Here is a 24461-nt window from a genome sequence, read left to right as displayed (position 1 = left end):
GTAGTACTGTAGGCCAGACTGTAGTAGTACTGTAGGCCAGACTGTAGTAGTACTGTAGGCCAGACTGTAGTAGTACTGTAGGCCAGACTGTAGTAGTACTGTAGGCCAGACTGTAGTAGTACTGTAGGCCAGACTGTAGTAGTACTGTAGGCCCAACTGTAGTAGTACTGTAGGCCAGACTGTAGTAGTACTGTAGGCCAGACTGTAGTAGTACTGTAGGCCAGACTGTAGTAGTACTGTAGGCCAGACTGTAGTAGTACTGTAGGCCCAACTGTAGTAGTACTGTAGGCCAGACTGTAGTAGTACTGTAGGCCCAACTGTAGTAGTACTGTATGCCAGACTGTAGTAGTACTGTAGGCCAGACTGTAGTAGTACTGTAGGCCCGACTGTAGTAGTACTGTAGGCCAGACTGTAGTAGTACTGTAGGCCCGACTGTAGTAGTACTGTAGGCCCGACTGTAGTAGTACTGTAGGCCCGACTGTAGTAGTACTGTAGGCCCGACTAGTAGTACTGTAGGCCCGACTGTAGTAGAACTGTAGGCCAGACTGTAGTAGTACTGTAGGCCAGACTGTAGTAGTACTGTAGGCCAGACTGTAGTAGTACTGTAGGCCAGACTGTAGTAGTACTGTAGGCCCAACTGTAGTAGTACTGTAGGCCAGACTGTAGTAGTACTGTAGGCCAGACTGTAGTAGTACTGTAGGCCCAGACTGTAGTAGTACTGTAGGCCAGACTGTAGTAGTACTGTAGGCCCGACTGTAGTAGTACTGTAGGCCCGACTGTAGTAGTACTGTAGGCCAGACTGTAGTAGTACTGTAGACCCAACTGTAGTAGTACTGTAGGCCAGACTGTAGTAGTACTGTAGGCCAGACTGTAGTAGTACTGTAGGCCCAACTGTAGTAGTACTGTAGGCCAGACTGTAGTAGTACTGTAGGCCCGACTGTAGTAGTACTGTAGGCCAGACTGTAGTAGTACTGTAGGCCAGACTGTAGTAGTACTGTAGGCCAGACTGTAGTAGTACTGTAGGCCAGACTGTAGTAGTATTGTAGGCCAGACTGTAGTAGTACTGTAGGCCAGACTGTAGTAGTACTGTAGGCCAGACTGTAGTAGTACTGTAGGCCAGACTGTAGTAGTACTGTAGGCCCGACTGTAGTAGTACTGTAGGCCCAACTGTAGTAGTACTGTAGGCCAGACTGTAGTAGTACTGTAGGCCAGACTGTAGTAGAACTGTAGGCCAGACTGTAGTAGAACTGTAGGCCCAACTGTAGTAGTACTGTAGGCCAGACTGTAGTAGTACTGTAGGCCAGACTGTAGTAGTACTGTAGGCCAGACTGTAGTAGTACTGTAGGCCAGACTGTAGTAGTACTGTAGGCCAGACTGTAGTAGTACTGTAGGCCAGACTGTAGTAGTACTGTAGGCCCAACTGTAGTAGTACTGTAGGCCAGACTGTAGTAGTACTGTAGGCCAGACTGTAGTAGTACTGTAGGCCAGACTGTAGTAGTACTGTAGGCCAGACTGTAGTAGTACTGTAGGCCCGACTGTAGTAGTACTGTAGGCCAGACTGTAGTAGTACTGTAGGCCAGACTGTAGTAGTACTGTAGGCCAGACTGTAGTAGTACTGTAGGCCCAACTGTAGTAGTACTGTAGGCCAGACTGTAGTAGTACTGTAGGCCAGACTGTAGTAGTACTGTAGGCCCAGACTGTAGTAGTACTGTAGGCCAGACTGTAGTAGTACTGTAGGCCAGACTGTAGTAGTACTGTAGGCCAGACTGTAGTAGTACTGTAGGCCAGACTGTAGTAGTACTGTAGGCCAGACTGTAGTAGTACTGTAGGCCAGACTGTAGTAGTACTGTAGGCCCGACTGTAGTAGTACTGTAGGCCCAACTGTAGTAGTACTGTAGGCCAGACTGTAGTAGTACTGTAGACCCGACTGTAGTAGTACTGTAGGCCAGACTGTAGTAGTACTGTAGGCCAGACTGTAGTAGTACTGTAGGCCCAACTGTAGTAGTACTGTAGGCCAGACTGTAGTAGTACTGTAGGCCAGACTGTAGTAGTACTGTAGGCCAGACTGTAGTAGTACTGTAGGCCAGACTGTAGTAGTACTGTAGGCCAGACTGTAGTAGTACTGTAGGCCAGACTGTAGTAGTACTGTAGGCCCGACTGTAGTAGTACTGTAGGCCCAACTGTAGTAGTACTGTAGGCCAGACTGTAGTAGTACTGTAGGCCAGACTGTAGTAGAACTGTAGGCCAGACTGTAGTAGAACTGTAGGCCCAACTGTAGTAGTACTGTAGGCCAGACTGTAGTAGTACTGTAGGCCAGACTGTAGTAGAACTGTAGGCCAGACTGTAGTAGTACTGTAGGCCCAGACTGTAGTAGTACTGTAGGCCAGACTGTAGTAGTACTGTAGGCCAGACTGTAGTAGTACTGTAGGCCAGACTGTAGTAGTACTGTAGGCCCAAACTGTAGTAGTACTGTAGGCCAGACTGTAGTAGTACTGTAGGCCAGACTAGTAGTAGTACTGTAGGCCAGACTGTAGTAGTACTGTAGGCCCGACTGTAGTAGTACTGTAGGCCCGACTGTAGTAGTACTGTAGGCCAGACTGTAGTAGTACTGTAGGCCAGACTGTAGTAGTACTGTAGGCCAGACTGTAGTAGTACTGTAGGCCCAACTGTAGTAGTACTGTAGGCCATACTGTAGTAGTACTGTAGGCCAGACTGTAGTAGAACTGTAGGCCAGACTGTAGTAGTACTGTAGGCCAGACTGTAGTAGTACTGTAGGCCAGACTGTAGTAGTACTGTAGGCCAGACTGTAGTAGTACTGTAGGCCAGACTGTAGTAGTACTGTAGGCCAGACTGTAGTAGTACTGTAGGCCCGACTGTAGTAGTACTGTAGGCCAGACTGTAGTAGAACTGTAGGCCAGACTGTAGTAGTACTGTAGGCCCGACTGTAGTAGTACTGTAGGCCCGACTGTAGTAGTACTGTAGGCCCGACTGTAGTAGTACTGTAGGCCCGACTGTAGTAGTACTGTAGGCCCGACTGTAGTAGTACTGTAGGCCCGACTGTAGTAGTACTGTAGGCCCGACTGTAGTAGTACTGTAGGCCCGACTGTAGTAGTACTGTAGGCCCGACTGTAGTAGTACTGTAGGCCCGACTGTAGTAGTACTGTAGGCCAGACTGTAGTAGTACTGTAGGTCAGACTGTAGTAGTACTGTAGGCCAGACTGTAGTAGTACTGTAGGCCAGACTGTAGTAGTACTGTAGGCCAGACTGTAGTAGTACTGTAGGCCCGACTGTAGTAGTACTGTAGGCCAGACTGTAGTAGTACTGTAGGCCCAACTGTAGTAGTACTGTAGGCCCAAACTGTAGTAGTACTGTAGGCCAGACTGTAGTAGTACTGTAGGCCAGACTGTAGTAGTACTGTAGGCCAGACTGTAGTAGTACTGTAGGCCCAAACTGTAGTAGTACTGTAGGCCCGACTGTAGTAGTACTGTAGGCCAGACTGTAGTAGTACTGTAGGCCCGACTGTAGTAGTACTGTAGGCCAGACTGTAGTAGTACTGTAGGCCCGACTGTAGTAGTACTGTAGGCCAGACTGTAGTAGTACTGTAGGCCAGACTGTAGTAGTACTGTAGGCCAGACTGTAGTAGTACTGTAGGCCAGACTGTAGTAGTACTGTAGGCCAGACTGTAGTAGTACTGTAGGCCAGACTGTAGTAGTACTGTAGGCCCGACTGTAGTAGTACTGTAGGCCAGACTGTAGTAGTACTGTAGGTCCGACTGTAGTAGTACTGTAGGCCCGACTGTAGTAGTACTGTAGGCCCGACTGTAGTAGTACTGTAGACCAGACTGTAGTAGTACTGTAGGCCCAGACTGTAGTAGTACTGTAGGCCAGACTGTAGTAGTACTGTAGGCCAGACTGTAGTAGTACTGTAGGCCCAGACTGTAGTAGTACTGTAGGCCAGACTGTAGTAGTACTGTAGGCCAGACTGTAGTAGTACTGTAGGCCAGACTGTAGTAGTACTGTAGGCCCGACTGTAGTAGTACTGTAGGCCCGACTGTAGTAGTACTGTAGGCCCGACTGTAGTAGTACTGTAGGCCAGACTGTAGTACTGTAGGCCCGACTGTAGTAGTACTGTAGGCCCGACTGTAGTAGTACTGTAGGCCAGACTGTAGTAGTACTGTAGGCCCGACTGTAGTAGTACTGTAGGCCAGACTGTAGTAGTACTGTAGGCCAGACTGTAGTAGTACTGTAGGCCAGACTGTAGTAGTACTGTAGGCCCGACTGTAGTAGTACTGTAGGCCCGACTGTAGTAGTACTGTAGGCCAGACTGTAGTAGTACTGTAGGCCCGACTGTAGTAGTACTGTAGGCCAGACTGTAGTAGTACTGTAGGCCAGACTGTAGTAGTACTGTAGGCCAGACTGTAGTAGTACTGTAGGCCAGACTGTAGTAGTACTGTAGGCCAGACTGTAGTAGTACTGTAGGCCAGACTGTAGTAGTACTGTGCCTGCCTGTGTCTGCCGCTCACTAGAGGTCTCCTCTTTCCTCTAGACACGGAACACGTTGGTAAGTTTTATGTCTGTTATATGACATGTCCTCACAACAGAACATCTCAAATGCCTCTTTCTTTAAGCCCTTTTCAAAACAACAATACAACAAAACAATAAAACAAACGGGGGGCCATTCAATATTTGAAATAGCTTCCAATGAAATACGTACAAATAAGGCTTAGTTTGTCATACCGTTTGGCTACATTTGCCTTCCAATCATTGTAGTACTACTGTAGCCTAAAAACGGTCACAATTCTGCAATAGTCTGTGTAGTGTACAATTTTGGGAATGTGATTCCCCAGAGAGAGACTGAAACCACTGAGTTGGTTCACTCAGGCCTTACAAGGACACACACTGTGTGTGTTTGTTTGTGTGTGTGTGTGTGTGTGTGTGTGTGTCTGGCAATGTTCAGCCTTCAGTCTTCATATAAACAGAGACACTATCACTAGACGTACAGTACACATGCATACTGCTTGAGATAGCAGCAGGCTTGCACACTTGTGTGTTTTTATTCTATTTTGGTCCTGGACAAAGTGTGTGTGTGTGTGTGTTATCTCCACTCGGCCAGGTTGGTATGTGTCCCGCCCTGAGAGCGTTGGTGCTGTTCAGATTGTGTCACTTGAATCGGAGACCATTAGCGCCGGTGTAACTATCTCAATGCAGAGATTATTTTTTTCCTCTCAGTTTAATGTGTTTGAGTACTCAAATTTAGATTAGATTAAAATGTATCGTCATTATACAGCACAGGTACAATACAATGAAAATATGTTGGCATCTAACCAGAGTACAAACATAACAGTAAAGTGCATTAACAATATACAATGTACAAGCTGGGAACAAAATGTACTTTTATTTTCTCTTGCTCTCTCTCTTGCTCTCTCGCTCTCTCTCTCTCTCTCTCTCTCTCGCTCTCTCTCTCTCTGTATATTCCTATTAACCATTTCATGAATCATATACATGATTATAATACATATTTTAGTTAATTAGCTATATTAGAAATATTCTAAAATCATTAAGTCTGCTATATGTCTCTCTTTCTCTGACATGGATTAAGCTAATTATAATTTTTTTTATTAACTTTTAGTCAAAAATCAATGAAAGAGTCCTTTGCATGAAATATGCTGCCTCATCATCACAACAGGCCAAAGCCAGGTTCGCTGGGGCATATTTCATCTCCAACATACACATTTTAAATAAGCCCCTTTTGTATTTCCCGTTGAAATGTTTGTTAATAGACGGTTTCAACTTGACAATATAAACATTCTGAATGGACACCCAAGTTCACTTCCTGTTGCAATGTTAGTTAAATGCAGTAAGGAGATGCATTTGGGTCCAAACGGTTGCCTAGCAACAGAATTTCAATGAAAACCATCTCCATACAATTGCTGACAGGAAATGAACAGGGGCCCTGTCAACGCAGATCTTTTCTCGAATATTATGTTGCTATTCCGTTGCTAGGGGAACAGCTTTGGCCCCTGTTCATTTCCTGTCAGCAACTGTATTAACAAACAATGCAACAGGAAATACGACCTGGCATACCGTGCGGCAAAGGGAACCGCTCCCGCCTACCTCCGGTCAATGGTCTCTAACTACACACCCTCAAGACCCCTACGCTCTGCATCTTCTGGCCGTCTCAGACCTACTCCTATCCAAGCTCCGGGAGGGTCATCAAGGAGAAGCCGCCTATTTCTCAGTCCTTGCCCCACAATGGTGGAATGAACTGCCCACCCCAGTTAGGACAGCCGAAACCCGACCAATCTTTCGCCGTCGACTAAAGACGCACTTCTTCAACCATTATCTGAAATAAAATATATATATATATTAAAATAAAAAAATCTAACCCTAACTAACCTTACTGTCATGCACTTGTCCTAATAAACTAACCTACACTGTAGCACTCAACACTTTGATGAACATTGTTACTCAGCTGATAGAGTTGTGCCCTTCCTGATGACTTGTCGTACAGAACTGAATGAATGAATGAAAACTTTATTAACAGATTGCAGAATGGGTACAGTACAGTACAGCTCAATACATACAATTGTTAAGGGGATGCAGACCTTGTAAGTCTCTTTGGATAAAAGCATCAGCTAAATGACTAAATGTAAATGTAAAATGTAAATACAAAGGGACCTATTTAGAAGGTTACGATGAACAATTAGAAAGGGTCTTTATGAAGGTATCGCAACCAATATGACAATGCTCTGGAGCGTAACAGTCTGGAGCGTAACAGTAAGAAGCATTTTGTATAAAAGTATTCTGTACTTCTGTATGACAACTATTAAAGAAACTTGAAACTTGAGATCTGAAGCTGTTTGTCTCTTCTCTCTCTCTCTCTCTCTCTCTCTCTCTCTCTCTCTCTCTCTCTCTCTCTCTCTCTACCTCTACCTCTCTACCTCTCTACCTCTCTCTCTCTCTCTCTCTCTCTCCAGAGAACGCTGAGGCCTCAGATCTGAAGCAGTTTTTTGACCAGAACTACTCTCACATCTACTATGTGTTCTTTGAGAACTTTGTCACCATCGAGGTCAACCTCAAACAGAAAGGTGAGCTCTGACTGGAACAGCTTAAGGTGCACTGGTAGTATCCGGTGTGTCCATCGGCCTCTAAAATGAATGTTTGTATTGCACAAAATAGTTTTAGTACTGCTCACGCCTGTAGATGATAAGAACCTAAAGAGGTGTTTAACCTGAATCCTGTGCTTCTGTTGTGAGGAGGACATGTGATAATCAGACACTTACCAACAGCCCCCTGATAAACTCCTCCTGCTGATGTCACCCAGAGGAGAGCAGACCTCTAGTGATGTCACCCAGAGGAGAGCAGACCTCTAGTGAACTGGCGTCATCCAGAGGAGAGCAGACCTCTAGTGAACTGCAGACACTATTATCACCCAGAGGAGAGCAGACCTCTAGTGAACTACAGACACTATTATCACCCAGAGGAGAGCAGACCTCTAGTGAACTACAGACACTATTATCACCCAGAGGAGAGCAGACCTCTAGTGAACTACAGACACTATTATCACCCAGAGGAGAGCAGACCTCTAGTGAACTACAAACACTTATCACCCAGAGGAGAGCAGACCTCTAGTGAACTACAGACACTATTATCACCCAGAGGAGAGCAGACCTCTAGTGAACTACAGACACTATTATCACCCAGAGGAGAGGAGACCTCTAGTGAACTACAGACACTATTATCACCCAGAGGAGAGCAGACCTCTAGTGAACTACAGACACTATTATCACCCAGAGGACAACAGACCTCTAGTGAACTGCAGACACTATTATCACCCAGAGGAGAGCAGACCTCTAGTGAACTACAGACACTATTATCACCCAGAGGAGAGCAGACCTCTAGTGAACTACAGACACTATTATCACCCGGAGGAGAGCAGACCTCTAGTGAACTGCAGACACTATTATCACCCAGAGGAGAGCAGACCTCTAGTGAACTACAGACACTATTATCACCCGGAGGAGAGCAGACCTCTAGTGAACTACAGACACTATTATCACCCGGAGGAGAGCAGACCTCTAGTGAACTACAGACACTATTATCACCCAGAGGAGAGCAGACCTCTAGTGAACTACAGACACTATTATCACCCGGAGGAGAGCAGACCTCTAGTGAACTACAGACACTATTATCACCCAGAGGAGAGCAGACCTCTAGTGAACTACAGACACTATTATCACCCAGAGGAGAGCAGACCTCTAGTGAACTACAGACACTATTATCACCCAGAGGAGAGCAGACCTCTAGTGAACTACAGACACTATTATCACCCAGAGGAGAGCAGACCTCTAGTGAACTGCAGACACTATTATCACCCAGAGGAGAGCAGACCTCTAGTGAACTGCAGACACTATTATCACCCAGAGAGCAGACCTCTAGTGAACTACAGACACTATTATCACCCAGAGGAGAGCAGACCTCTAGTGAACTACAGACACTATTATCACCCGGAGGAGAGCAGACCTCTAGTGAACTACAGACACTATTATCACCCGGAGGAGAGCAGACCTCTAGTGAACTACAGACACTATTATCACCTGGAGGAGAGCAGACCTCTAGTGAACTACAGACACTATTATCACCTGGAGGAGAGCAGACCTCTAGTGAACTACAGACACTATTATCACCCAGAGAGCAGACCTCTAGTGAACTACAGACACTATTATCACCTGGAGGAGAGCAGACCTCTAGTGAACTACAGACACTATTATCACCTGGAGGAGAGCAGACCTCTAGTGAACTACAGACACTATTATCACCTAGAGGAGAGCAGACCTCTAGTGAACTACAGACACTATTATCACCCAGAGGAGAGCAGACCTCTAGTGAACTACAGACACTATTATCACCCAGAGGAGAGCAGACCTCTAGTGAACTACAGACACTATTATCACCCAGAGGAGAGCAGACCTCTAGTGAACTACAGACACTATTATCACCCGGAGGAGAGCAGACCTCTAGTGAACTACAGACACTATTATCACCCGGAGGAGAGCAGACCTCTAGTGAACTACAGACACTATTATCACCCGGAGGAGAGCAGACCTCTAGTGAACTACAGACACTATTATCACCCGGAGGAGAGCAGACCTCTAGTGAACTGCAGACACTATTATCACCTAGAGGAGAGCAGACCTCTAGTGAACTACAGACACTATTATCACCCGGAGGAGAGCAGACCTCTAGTGAACTACAGACACTATTATCACCTAGAGGAGAGCAGACCTCTAGTGAACTACAGACACTATTATCACCCAGAGGAGAGCAGACCTCTAGTGAACTACAGACACTAGACACTGTGAACACTGTAGTTCACTACTAGAGGTCCTCACAACAGAACAATTTGATTCAGCTTATAAATTGGCATAAATTAACTCAACCCACTCATTGGCTGTTGAAGATGTCATCTCCTCCCATGCGGTCACCATGGCGACCTTCTGCTGTGTTGCCACGGTAACAGCCTCTGTTGTGTGTTTCAGGTCACAAGTCGCAAAGAGAGGAGCTGGACTCGATCCTCTTCATCTTCGAAGTGAGTAGAGAACGCACCGGAGTCCAGATACCATATTATTGTTTTATGTGTAGTGCGTTCATCTCTGTAACTGTTGCTATGTTTTACTTCTGTGAAGCACTTTGTGATTTTATCTGTGAAAGGTGCTATACAAATAAAGTTTACTTACTTACTACTTACCATATTATCACCAGACTAGAGTCGCCATATTATCACCATACTAGTCATGATACCATATTATCACCATACTAGTCATGGTACCATATTATCACCATACTAGTCATGGTACCATATTATCACCATACTAGTCATGATACCATATTATCACCATACTAGTCATGGTACCATATTATCACCATACTAGTCATGATACCATATTATCACCATACTAGTCATGGTACCATATTATCACCATACTAGTCATGGTACCATATTATCACCATACTAGTCATGATACCATATTATCACCATACTAGTCATGGTACCATATTATCACCATACTAGTCATGGTACCATATTATCACCATACTAGTCATGGTACCATATTATCACCATACTAGTCATGGTACCATATTATCACCATACTAGTCATGGTACCATATTATCACCATACTAGTCATGGTACCATATTATCACCATACTAGTCATGGTACCATATTATCACCATACTAGTCATGGTACCATATTATCACCATACTAGTCATGGTACCATATTATCACCATACTAGTCATGGTGCCATATTATCACCATACTAGTCATGGTACCATATTATCACCATACTAGTCATGGTACCATATTATCACCATACTAGTCATGGTACCATATTATCACCATACTAGTCATGGTACCATATTATCACCATACTAGTCATGGTACCATATTATCACCATACTAGTCATGGTACCATATTATCACCATACTAGTCATGGTACCATATTATCACCATACTAGTCATGGTACCATATTATCACCATACTAGTCATGGTACCATATTATCACCATACTAGTCATGATACCATATTATCACCATACTAGTCATGGTACCATATTATCACCATACTAGTCATGGTACCATATTATCACCATACTAGTCATGATACCATATTATCACCACACTAGTCATGATACCATATTATCACCACACTAGTCATGGTACCATATTATCACCACACTAGAGTCACGGTCTACTAACACTCAGCTGGGGGGGGGGGGGGGGGGGGGGGTTGTACACAGTTGTTACATTAACATTAGTCATTTAGCTGAAACGCTTTTATCCAAAGCGACTTACAAGTTCTGTACGACAACGACAAGTCATCAGGAAGGGCACAACTCTATCAGCTGAGTAACAATGTTCATCAAAGTGTTGAGTGGGGCAGTGTAGGTTAGTTTATTAGGACAAGTGCATGTCAATAAGGTTAGTTAGGGTTAGATATATATATATTAAGGCTGTCAAAGTTAACGCGATATTAACGCGTTATCGCCCGATTCTATTAACGCCACTATTTTTTTTAACTCACGATTAACTTTGAAGATTTTTTATATTTTTTTCATTTTTTTTTTTTAACTAGACTTCACTCGGGTGTATTATTGATGCTCTCATTGATACTATGTTTGTTTCTGAAGTGTGTGTGTGTGTGTGAGATATATAGAGAGAGAGGGGGGGTGAGAGATGAGGAAGGGGCAAGAGAGAAAGAGAGCTGGGAGAGTGTGTGTGTGAGAGAGAGAGGGGGTGTGTGTGATTACTGAGCCCTTGTGTGGGTGAATGTAACAAGTTCCTAACGTTTTCTTTCCCCTATTATTTCATGCACACTTTATTCATTGTTTTAAATTATTATTTTCTTTTAAGTTATTTTGTGCATCACTCTGTTTTGAATTTGATGCAAATTTGCAATGCATGAGGGTAAAGCAAGCATTTGTTGACTCATGTTGATAAGAGTATTAAAACTTGGAACTTGAAAAAGATCCGTTTAAGGTAGATACAAATAAAATAAAAAATAAATGCCATTAATTTGCGATTAATCGTGAGTTAACTATGGACAATCATGCGATTAATCGCGATTCAATATTTTTATCGATTGACAGCACTAATATATATATATATATATATATATATATATATATATATATATATATATATTATTTTTTTCATTGTTACAGCAACACAGGTACCTAGTGTCTGCTTTGTTTTACCTTCCCCACAGAAAATACTCCAGCTTCTCCCAGAGAGAATTCAGAGCCGATGGCAGTTCCACAGCATCGGTAACTCACTCACTCACTCACTCACTCACTCACTCACTCACTCACTCACTCACTCACAGCTGATCTCCATCTCCACCTGTGATCATCAGATAATATAGTCAGTTTGGAGTCCGGTGTAGATTGTAGATAGTATACATAGATCAGGTTAAGCCTGTTTCAAAGAGTCACACATCTGATGAGCTGACAGCAAAACTACAGTACATACTGTATTATTTATGACATCAGTGTACCCCACTGGTAAACTACAGTATAGACTGTATAACTAATGTGTCCCACTGGTAAACTACAGTATAGACTGTATAACTAATGTGTCCCACTGGTAAACTACAGTATAGACCGTATAACTAATGTGTCTCACTGGTAAACTACAGTATAGACCGTATAACTAATGTGTCTCACTGGTAAACTACAGTATAGACCGTATAACTAATGTGTCCCACTGGTAAACTACAGTATAGACTGTATAACTAATGTGTCCCACTGGTAAACTACAGTATAGACTGTATAACTAATGTGTCCCACTGGTAAACTACAGTATAGACTGTATAACTAATGTGTCCCACTGGTAAACTACAGTATAGACTCTGTAACTAATGTTTCCCCACATATAAACTACGGTATAGATGACAGACATATATATATATATATACATAGACGGAGTATTGTGATTATATGTCTGGATAACTAACTAACTGCTCTGTATCCTCAGGGCTGATCCTCAAGAAACTGCTGCACACTGGGAACTCTCTGAAGGTACAGAGGCTCTGAATGGCTCTTCAATCTGCGTCCACTTTAAACATGTTGTATATTCAATATAAAAAACGGTGTAAAATAGTGCAATCTACAGTACAATCAGCAGCATTGGTGCATAGTTTACGAAGGCTGCATCCCCGATTCTCTTCAGACTGTGGTTTGGAACCTTCAATAGACCAGTAGTAGATGTTTGAAATATTCTAGAAGGCACATAGTTACATAGAATTTGCAATGTAGCTTGGTTCCTGTTCCATTTAGTGCCTTGTAGGACCTTGAAATAGATTCTAAATGTTACCGGAAGCCAGTGCAGGGTAGCTAATACTGGACTGATGTGGTCTCTTCTCTTGGTTCTAGTCAGTAGCCTAGCTGCAGAGTTCACAACTCTACTCTGTACAATCATGCCTCCAAGAAGAGTTAACTGTACAAATATAATTTTTGAATATTTCTCTCCTCTCGCTGTCTCCCCCTCTTTCTCTCTCTCTCCCTCTCCTCCTCTCCTCTCCAGATCCGTCGTGAGGGCGTGCGTCTCTTCTTGTTGTGGATGCAGGCGTTGCAGAGTAACGCAGAGAGAGAGCAGCTGTGCATGTTCGCCTGTTTGATCCCCGGCTTTCCTGCTCCGCTCTGCCACGGCACGCCTCGCACCCTGGACTCCCTGGTCAACCCTCCCCTCAGTCTGACGGAGAGTTAGTAACACACGCACACACGCACGCACGCACGCACACACACACACACACACACACACACACACACACACACACACACACACGCACACACACGCACACGCACGCACGCACACACGCTCACACACACACACACACACACACACACACATACACACACACACACGCACACACAGCGTGTCGAAGTGTCCTTGAGCAAGACACTTAACCCCTAATTGCTCCCGATGAGCAGGTCGGCACCTTGCATGGCTGTCTCCGCCGTCGGTGTGTGAATGAATGTCAGGATACAATTTTTTTAAAGAGCTTTGGATAAATGCACTATATAAATGCACCATTTTACACACACACACACACACACACACACACACACACACACACACACACACACACACACACACACACACACACACAGGTTGATTAGACCACTACTCGACTGATTCATTCAAGATCATGTTGATTGAATATACACACCTGGCCAGTGATATTTCTGTAAATCCTCATTCTTCCTGCTCCGTCCCACAGCTCAAGTGACCCCAGAAGAGATCACCCCATTGGTTCCTCCCCAGTCAGCTGACAAGAACCAGGAAGACCTCACAGCCTACTTCCTGGAAGCCTTGCTCAAATATATGGTAAACCAGGTATTAGCCGTTTCCCTTACTAACAATGCTAACACATAAACATACATGGAAAACCAGGTATTAGCCATAGCTTTTACTAACACCATTAACACATACACATACATAGAAAACCAGGTATTAGCCATAGCCTTTACTAACACCATTAACACATACAAATACACACGGTAAACCAGATATTAGCCATAGGCTTTACTAACACCATTAACACATACAAAGACACGGTAAAACAGATATTAGCCCTAGCCTTTACTAACACCATTAACACAGACAAAGACACGGTAAACCAGGTATTAACCTTATCCCTTACTGACTGACATCATTAACACATTGAGACTTTCTGTTTGGTGTGTTTACTGCTGACACACACACACACACACACACACACACACACACACACACACACACACAGTAGCACCAGCTGCACTACTATTTAGCTTCACACAAAGCTTCTCTTCTCTGCCTGGCTCTATAGATGTGTGTAATGTTCTTTTTACAACACAAGCTTCTTCTGTGCGTCTGTGTGTTTCTCTCTCTGTGTGTGTGTGTGTGTGTGTGTGTGTGTGTGTGTGTGCACCAGGCTAAGTCTCTAGAGTGGCGTTCTAAGGAGAACCATGAACGCGGCTTCAACTTCCTGTTTGGAAACTTCAGGAAGTTCTACCTGCCTCACATCTTCCCCAACTTCACCATGGAAACCAGCCTGTACCAGCCAATCCTGGGTCAGTATGAACACACTAGAATACACCAGCCAATCCTGGGTCAGTATGAACACACTAGAATAAACCATCCAATCCTGGGTCAGTATGAACACACACTAGAATAAACCAGCCAATCCTGGGTCAGTATGAACACACTAGAATAAACCAGCCAATCCTGGGTCAGTATGAACACACTAGAATAAACCATCCAATCCTGGGTCAGTATGAACACACACTAGAATAAACCAGCCAATCCTGGGTCAGTATGAACACACTAGAATAAACCAGCCAATCCTGGGTCAGTATGAACACACTAGAATAAACCATCCAATCCTGGGCCAGTATGTTTATATATATATATATTTTTTTTTACCCAGGGACAGTGCACATTAATCAACATCTTCAGCAGTTTCCACATCAATGTAAATGTGCCAGAATTAGCTGATGAGCTAGTATTCATCTGTAGTCCTGCCTACCATGCATGTCTTTATGATGTGGGAGGAAACCAGAGTATACCCGGAGGAAACCCACGCGAACACAGGGGGAACATGCAAACTCCACACAGAAAGATTCAGATACCTTTAATAAGCCATATGTGTAACCACATTGGTAATTGTTTCAGCGTTACAGAGTATGCATTTTTCCATACATTTTATTTTCACATAACAACAACAGACACAGGAGAAAGGCAGGATTAATCAATTGAATAAATATATATAGAGTGTAAAGTAAAGTGCAGAGTTCCTAGTCAGTCCCAGTGCAGTATTTTTGCCATTGTTATTTTGCCAGTGTCACTTGGGGCGGAGAGGGGTGGGGGGGGGGCTGAGGCATAGATCAGCCTGGCGGCTGAGGGGAAGAAACTAGAGCCATATGGAATCCGTTTTATTTTTTTCCAAAAATAAACGCACACACGCACACCGAAGGCTAACCGGCACTGTCCGCTTCCATTCATTGTGCTAAGCTAGGCTAACGTGCAGCCAGATGGGTGTCCCGCTGTGTCCCAAAATGTTGGCGTGTTCCTTTTATTATGTTATTCGGTGCTGGAGAAAAACGACTCGCCAGTTCCGGCAACCAGAAAGCAAACTCCCGGGAAACTGTTGGTGTCGATGGCTGCAATAATTCTACTATACAATTTGTTTGTCCCCTCCAGAGGTCCCTCCGATGCGCCCTAAGCCCTACTACAGTGTACTTCGTAGGGAGCAGGACAGCGGGGAGGCGGTGTTCTGCACCAAGGAGAGTTTCCTGCCGGCCAGAGTCATCTTCATCCGCTGGCTGGTGGCCTTCTGGCTGGAGCCACGGGCCAACACACAGACAGTCATACCTGGCACTGAGGGGGAGACCATACCAAAGAACATACAGGTGAGACCATCACACACAGACCGTCATACCTGGCACTGAGGGGGAGACCATACCAAAGAACATACAGGTGATAACATCACACAGACAGTCATACCTGGCACTGAGGGGGAGACCATACCAAAGAACATACAGGTGATAACATCACACACAGACAGTCATACCTGGCACTGAGGGGGAGACCATACCAAAGAACATACAGGTGATAACATCACACACAGACAGTCATACCTGGCACTGAGGGGGAGACCATACCAAAGAACATACAGGTGATAACATCACACACACAGACAGTCATACCTGGCACTGAGGGGGAGACCATACCAAAGAACATACAGGTGATAACATCACACAGACAGTCATACCTGGCACTGAGGGGGAGACCATACCAAAGAACATACAGGTGATAACATCACACACACAGACAGTCATACCTGGCACTGAGGGGGAGACCATACCAAAGAACATACAGGTGAGACCACCACACAGACAGTCATACCTGGCACTGAGGGGGAGACCATACCAAAGAACATACAGGTGATAACATCACACAGACAGTCATACCTGGCACTGAGGGGGAGACCATACCAAAGAACATACAGGTGATAACATCACACACAGACAGTCATACCTGGCACTGAGGGGGAGACCATACCAAAGAACATACAGGTGATAACATCACACACAGACAGTCATACCTGGCACTGAGGGAGAGACCATACCAAAGAACATACAGGTGAGAACATCACACACAGACAGTCATACCTGGCACTGAGGGGGAGACCATACCAAAGAACATACAGGTGATAACATCACACACAGACAGTCATACCTGGCACTGAGGGGGAGACCATACCAAAGAACATACAGGTGAGAACATCACACACACAGACAGTCATACCTGGCACTGAGGGGGAGACCATACCAAAGAACATACAGGTGAGAACATCACACACAGACAGTCATACCTGGCACTGAGGGGGAGACCATACCAAAGAACATACAGGTGAGAACATCACACACACAGACAGTCATACCTGGCACTGAGGGGGAGACCATACCAAAGAACATACAGGTGAGAACATCACACACAGACAGTCATACCTGGCACTGAGGGGGAGACCATACCAAAGAACATACAGGTGATAACATCACACACAGACAGTCATACCTGGCACTGAGGGGGAGACCATACCAAAGAACATACAGGTGATAACATCACACACAGTCATAACTGGCACTGAGGGGGAGACCATACCAAAGAACATACAGGTGAGAACATCACACACAGACAGTCATACCTGGCACTGAGGGGGAGACCATACCAAAGAACATACAGGTGATAACATCACACACAGACAGACATACCTGGCACTGAGGGGGAGACCATACCAAAGAACATACAGGTGATAACATCACACAGACAGTCATACCTGGCACTGAGGGGGAGACCATACCAAAGAACATACAGGTGATAACATCACACACAGACAGTCATACCTGGCACTGAGGGGGAGACCATACCAAAGAACATACAGGTGATAACATCACACACAGACAGTCATACCTGGCACTGAGGGGGAGACCATACCAAAGAACATACAGGTGATAACATCACACACACAGACAGTCATACCTGGCACTGAGGGGGAGACCATACCAAAGAACATACAGGTGATAACATCACACAGACAGTCATACCTGGCACTGAGGGGGAGACCATACCAAAGAACATACAGGTGATAACATCACACACACAGACAGTCATACCTGGCACTGAGGGGGAGACCATACCAAAGAACATACAGGTGATAACATCACACAGACAGTCATACCTGGCACTGAGGGGGAGACCATACCAAAGAACATACAGGTGATAACATCACACACAGACAGTCATACCTGGCACTGAGGGGGAGACCATACCAAAGAACATACAGGTGATAACATCACACACAGACAGTCATACCTGGCACTGAGGGAGAGACCATACCAAAGAACATACAGGTGAGAACATCACACACAGACAGTCATACCTGGCACTGAGGGGGAGACCATACCAAAGAACATACAGGTGATAACATCACACACAGACAGTCATACCTGGCACTGAGGGGGAGACCATACCAAAGAACATACAGGTGAGAACATCACACACACAGACAGTCATACCTGGCACTGAGGGGGAGACCATACCAAAGAACATACAGGTGAGAACATCACACACAGACAGTCATACCTGGCACTGAGGGGGAGACCATACCAAAGAACATACAGGTGAGAACATCACACACACAGACAGTCATACCTGGCACTGAGGGGGAGACCATACCAAAGAACATACAGGTGAGAACATCACACACAGACAGTCATACCTGGCACTGAGGGGGAGACCATACCAAAGAACATACAGGTGATAACATCACACACAGACAGTCATACCTGGCACTGAGGGGGAGACCATACCAAAGAACATACAGGTGATAACATCACACACAGTCATAACTGGCACTGAGGGGGAGACCATACCAAAGAACATACAGGTGAGAACATCACACACAGACAGTCATACCTGGCACTGAGGGGGAGACCATACCAAAGAACATACAGGTGATAACATCACACACAGACAGACATACCTGGCACTGAGGGGGAGACCATACCAAAGAACATACAGGTGAGAACATCACACACAGACCTGGCACTGAGGGGGAGACCATACCAAAGAACATACAGGTGATAACACCACACACACACAGACAGTCATACCTGGCACTGAGGGGGAGACCATACCAAAGAACATACAGGTGATGACATCACACACAGACAGTCATACCTGGCACTGAGGGGGAGACCATACCAAAGAACATACAGGTGAGAACATCACACACAGACCTGGCACTGAGGGGGAGACCATACCAAAGAACATACAGGTGATAACACCACACACACAGACAGTCATACCTGGCACTGAGGGGGAGACCATACCAAAGAACATACAGGTGAGAACATCACACACACATACCTGACACTGAGGGAGAAACCATACCAAAGAACATACAGGTGAGACCACCACACACACAGCAGCAGCTGTCTCTTAATATGTTTATGTATGTTAATATAGTGGTGGGACTCGATTAAAAATGTTAATCGAATTAATTCGAGATTTTATAGTTAATTAATCGAAATTAATCACATTTTAATCGCATATCAATATTTAATGCGAAAAGCTAAATGTTTCAATTCAAATGAATTTTGGTATACGAGTGAATCAATGAATATACATTATACATACGTTTAAGCAGCAAAATCCTGTATTGGCTACTACACAGACAACAGATCAATGACATTTTTGGAATAATTTAATTTAATTTGAGTAATGTATATATAGCGCAAAGGACCTTTTTGTAAACTCAAGCACTTTCAAGGTAAAAGTAAAACGCAGTACTTTCAAGTACATTCCAGAACAGTTTACCATTGAAAAAAAAAAAGAGAACCTCTTGATTGATCTCAATTTCTCTTGTTTAATCTTTTTTATGAACAAACCAGACTAAGAAAAAAAGTAATTTGCGATTTATTATACTTTATACTTATAGCACATGCATGAGTCTGGTCTCCTTTGAAATGTAACATTCTTACACAATAAAGAAAAATCATCATGCGATTAAATTCATCAATTTCTTTAACTTTTCATTCTTTCTGTAGTTAATTAATTGAAATTAATGCGATAAAGTCCCAGCCCTAGTTAATATATATGTATATATGTTTATGTATGTTAACACTTTGTGCGCCAACAATGAGGTTACTCGTTATTGCCCGCCAATCGTTGTGCGCCAACAACGAGGGAACTCGTTTTTGGGATCAATATTTAATGGGAAATGGATCTAGCAGATCGACGTCAAATAATTGGAATATTTTTCCTCCAGTCTCATCGGCGAACGGTAAGAGGAATCTAACGTTATTTTCAGCCCGATTGTTTATTTATTTCACTGCAATCCATCTGATCAACGTATCGACCCATAGTTACAAAAAAAAGACGCTACTGACGATCAAGGAATTATAAACGACCCCCCCCCCCCCCCCCCTTTCCTTCACGCATGATGAAGCATAATGTATACCGATCATATACATTTGAATTTTTTAATATAGCGTGTATAGGAAAGAAACGCCAAACGATAATCTATCATATGCGTCGGGGCCTATAACTCGCGTTTTAGGAATTACTGCAGAAAACCTTAAAAACATACTTATATTCTCGACGGTATTAACACAACAATGTATGAATGAAAAAAATATAACGTTCCCACATCCGGAACGATAGATACCCGATGTTGAATGGGCCATAGTAATGTCGATATAGCTATAACATTTTTAAAGTTATAGCCCTGCAAAGAAGGTAAACATCTCCATAGGGTTACAGCGCTGGCAGACTGGGCCCAAAGATGGGTACAATGCATGGCGGCCAATGTGTTAATATATATGTATGTATGTTAATATATATATATGTGTCTCCAGAGAGCAGCAGCTGGCCTGGCCGCTCGTTCGGACGACAGCGGCCTCCTGGGAGGCGCCTTGGGGGTCGGGCCTCGATCCGATAACCACCTGGACGCAGGCGGCGTTATGGGCGTGTCCGGCACCGGAGGAGGGGGACTCTGCGGGGGCCTGACGGGGGCAGGAGGAGTGTGCGAGGGGGAACAGAGTCACTCCAACACCTCCACCCTGACGGAGAGGGAGCCCAGCTCCTCCTCACTGTGCTCCATGGACGAGGAGCAGCTGACGGACATGGAGGTGGTGCGGAGGGTGCTGACCTCCACCCGGACCAACGTCAACTTCATCACAGAGATATTCAGACAGGTCAGCTCTATACACTTTATTGATGAGATCGTTTTTTTATTTGATTTGATGTTTTTTTATGTTCGTGTCTTACATACAGGTGTATGCCCAGCCCCCATATGGGCTTACAAGACACATAAACAATAAGTATATAATAGTATACTAGACCAATTACTTGACAAATGCCATATAGACCAAGATGGCCACAAGAAAAAGAAAATACAATAAAACGTAATATAACACAAGCTGTACACAATGTATGTAGACAAAGAAACAAGAGGAATTCAAATACAATTATGTAGGATATAGTGCGTTTTGTCTCAAGTGCCATGCTTTCTCCAAAAATCCTGCAAAACTGAAGATGTCCTCCGCAAAAAAACAACTCAACATACAACTCTCAGACTGCCAAAACAAATCCGGATTTACAATTAGAATTTTCTCAAATAAAGCCCTCCTCAAAGCGGTGTACAAAGGGCAATAAAAAACAAAATGATATTCATCCTCCACCACTCCCAGATCACATAGAACAGGGGTTCTCAACCCTTCTGCTGCCAAGGCACCCCTGTGTTCAATAAAATATTCCAGGGCACCCCTACATACGATAAAGACTTTTCCGGTCCTGTCTTTTTTGCTACAATGATGACAAAAGTGCTTGCTTTCAAAATAAAGTTTATTTAAGAAACCGGGAAACACATTTGTGTGTATATGCAGGCTATATAATGCATTATTAACAGGTGTTTCAGGTCTAAATGGCTTAGTACTGTTGACATTACACTGCTTGTAGTAGTAAATCAAATAGCATATTTCTTTAAAGGTGCTATGCATTATAAATGTCATTTTTCAGTCTCTAGCATTGTATTATAGTAATAGGAGTTCGTATCAATGTGTTTTTGGGCCTAAATACTATATTGGCGAATTCCTCAGCTACAGCCCATCCCCTCTTTGCCTCTAGTAAATCAGGTCATGTTGATTTGACGACCTGGTGCACGTCACAGGGCGCTGTTTATAGCGCACGGTGATGTGATTGGCTCTGTGGTTTTAGTAATGCCCGCCTCCATTCTTGCTACCTGCAGGGTGGAAGGTTTGTCCAGAAGATCACTAATCAGCTGAAGCCTGATGCGGTTCCCTCGGTCTTCGACAGACAGACCGGCGTTAGCTCTCGGGACTCGGGAGCGATCGCTAGCTACTTAGCACCAGCCGGGGCCGGCGTTAGCAACCGGGAGCGTCGTTGAGCATTCAGCCTGCTGGCTACCTAGATCCACTTCAACCAGCGTCGCGGAGCATTCAGCCTGCTGGCTACACAGCTTGTCGGTGTGCTAATAGCCTCTGCAAGCTAACGGTAGCTGGCTAAACAGCTTGTCGGTGTGCTGGAGCCTTTGCAAGCTAACGGTAGGTAGCTGGCTCCAGGCTATTAGCACATCGACAAGCTGCTGGAGCTCCCGACGCTCGGCTGGTTGAAGTGGATCTAGGTAGCCAGCAGGCTGAATGCTCCGCGACGCTCCCGGTTGCTATCATGTGCAGGTCCTCTTCTCAGACCTGTGTGGCAAAGCACTGCACACGCATCATGCAAGCTACACATCGCTGCATGTTGATCAATGGTGGCCCACTCGGTGCATCACAGTGGGCTACTATTGTGCTAACAACAACCGCGGTGTCCGGCTTGTCGGCCGGCATGAGTGCTCGATTTGGGGTGGTTCTCTCCTCCTTGTGTGCCCCCGTTCTCGCGGGTGTCCTGCCGGGGAGCTTGTGGACGCGACAACAGCGGCGGCCGTAGCGTTAGTTAGCTCATAGCTATTGTGTACCACTAGCGTTACGGCGGGCTCGAGCACCCTACGGCTGCCGCCGTTGTCGCGTCCATGGGCTCCCCGGCAGGGTACCCGTGGGGACGGGGGTGTACAGAGAGGAGAGAACCATTTTGTGTCGGGCGTGCATGCCGGCCAGCGAGCCGGACGTCGGGATATGTTGTTAGCACAATAGCTACCAAGCTAAGCTATGTTAGCTTCTAACGGTGTATACACAATATGTACAACGACACAATGATTTACATTATTACAAATATGGTAACGTGGTTGTGGCTTTTACAAATAGTGGTAACATATATATAGATAGACAGTACTGCTACATCTCTATATTTATGACATACCATATTTGTATTGCTACAGTACTGCTCAGTACTGCTATGATGGAGACCAGAGAAAGACTTTCGTCTTGTTTACATCAGGGTCCCCCAATTTCAATTCATGGTAACATATTATATATATATAGATAGACAGTACTGCTACATCTCTATATTTATGACATACCATATTTGTATGTAACCTGAAACCTAATCTCTGACGGGGAGATGGGCGGAGCTATTTGGTGGGTGGCTGTCACTCAAAGCATTCTGCTAGTATGGGTGGAGCCAAGCCAATAATAGCCTGCTTTCATGAGGCTGAAAAATGCTGGTTTTGAGTACAAGATTAGAAATATAAAACAATGATTATTTTTGGAATAAAAATTACAGATGTGTTACATAGACTCACAGGAAGTGTGTAAAGTTGCCCAAATAGTGCTAGGAATAGCAGTGCATAACCCCTTTAAATAAAATGACAGAAAATTATCACTAAAGTGCCATCTGTTGCAGCTGCACTCTTTTCCATAAAAATAGCATATTTGGATAAGTGTGACCATTTCTCAAAAACTGAAAATCATGTATTTTTTTTTAAATACAGAAAAGGATCACTAAAGTGATATCTGTTGCAGCTGCACTGTTCTCCATAAAAATAGCATATTTGGATAAGTGTGACCATTTCACAGAAAAGGATCACCAAGTTACCATTTCTCAAAAAATATAAATAAATACAGAAAATAAGCACTCGTTCACTCTGTGGACATTTCTAGCTCAATGCGAGGTCTGCTGCTGCTGGCTAATAATACGGTCAATACGTGGGGAGATCTTTGACAAGGCAACACGCATGTCATCCTCAAGGCTCAACTTGGCCCTATATTTTGTTTTCAGAGCTGTCATGGATGAAAAGCCAGCTTCACACAGATATGTGGGGCTGAATGGTATCAACACCTTAACTGCTGCATCATGAGATACTTGGTACTCAGCACCACACTCTGAAACGAGCTCTCCAGGTGGTATCAGATGAGATTTCAATGAGTTCTTCCAAGAGTTTGGATGGAGATGTGTCAGGAAGCTTTGTCTCAATGTTGTCTGTAAAGTTTTTTTTTATCCAGAGTAACTTGGTGATCCTTTTCTGTGTTTTATTAAATAATGATTTTCAGATTTTGAGAAATGGTCAAACTTATCCAAATATGGTATTTTTATGGAAAACAGTGCAGCTGCAACATATAGCACTTTAGTGATAATTTTCTGTAATCCAAAAAGAATAAACTATATATATATATATATATATATATATATATATTTTTTTTTTTAAATCTCAAGGCACCCCTGGCAGCTCTCTGAGGCACCCTAGGGTGCCGCGGCACCCCTGTTGAGAACCGCTGACATAGAACACACAACCGCTCCTCCTCAGGTTTACCTTGGAATCTACCCACTTCCACAGCCAATGGCAGGGTGCCAGACCTCACCTGGGCACACAGAGACCTAGTTATTATAGTAGTTACTGTAGTGGCCGCTTGGCACACAGACCTAGTTATTATAGTAGTTACTGTAGTGGCCGCTTGG

The 24461-nt window shown here is 44.3% G+C and overlaps 1 protein-coding gene across 1 annotated transcript in view; it reads left to right on the top strand.

The window, feature by feature from the left end:
* The window catches only part of ralgapa1 (Ral GTPase activating protein catalytic subunit alpha 1), a gene marked incomplete at its 5' end in the record, with an annotated part of 173748 nt that overhangs the window by 2603 nt on the left and 146684 nt on the right, over window positions 1–24461 (top strand). The window contains 9 exon segments of the mRNA XM_084308555.1: window positions 6977–7087; window positions 9539–9588; window positions 11770–11827; window positions 12537–12580; window positions 13086–13263; window positions 13783–13889; window positions 14476–14614; window positions 15744–15952; window positions 20465–20803. Coding sequence (XP_084164681.1) covers window positions 6977–7087; window positions 9539–9588; window positions 11770–11827; window positions 12537–12580; window positions 13086–13263; window positions 13783–13889; window positions 14476–14614; window positions 15744–15952; window positions 20465–20803 — 1235 coding nt within the window.

Source organism: Notolepis coatsorum, assembly GCF_963971535.1.
Source record: "Notolepis coatsorum genome assembly, chromosome: 2".
NCBI lineage: Eukaryota > Metazoa > Chordata > Actinopteri > Aulopiformes > Paralepididae > Notolepis > Notolepis coatsorum.
The sequence above is the reverse complement of the archived record's forward strand: the minus strand, read 5'-3'. Positions and strand labels throughout refer to the sequence as shown.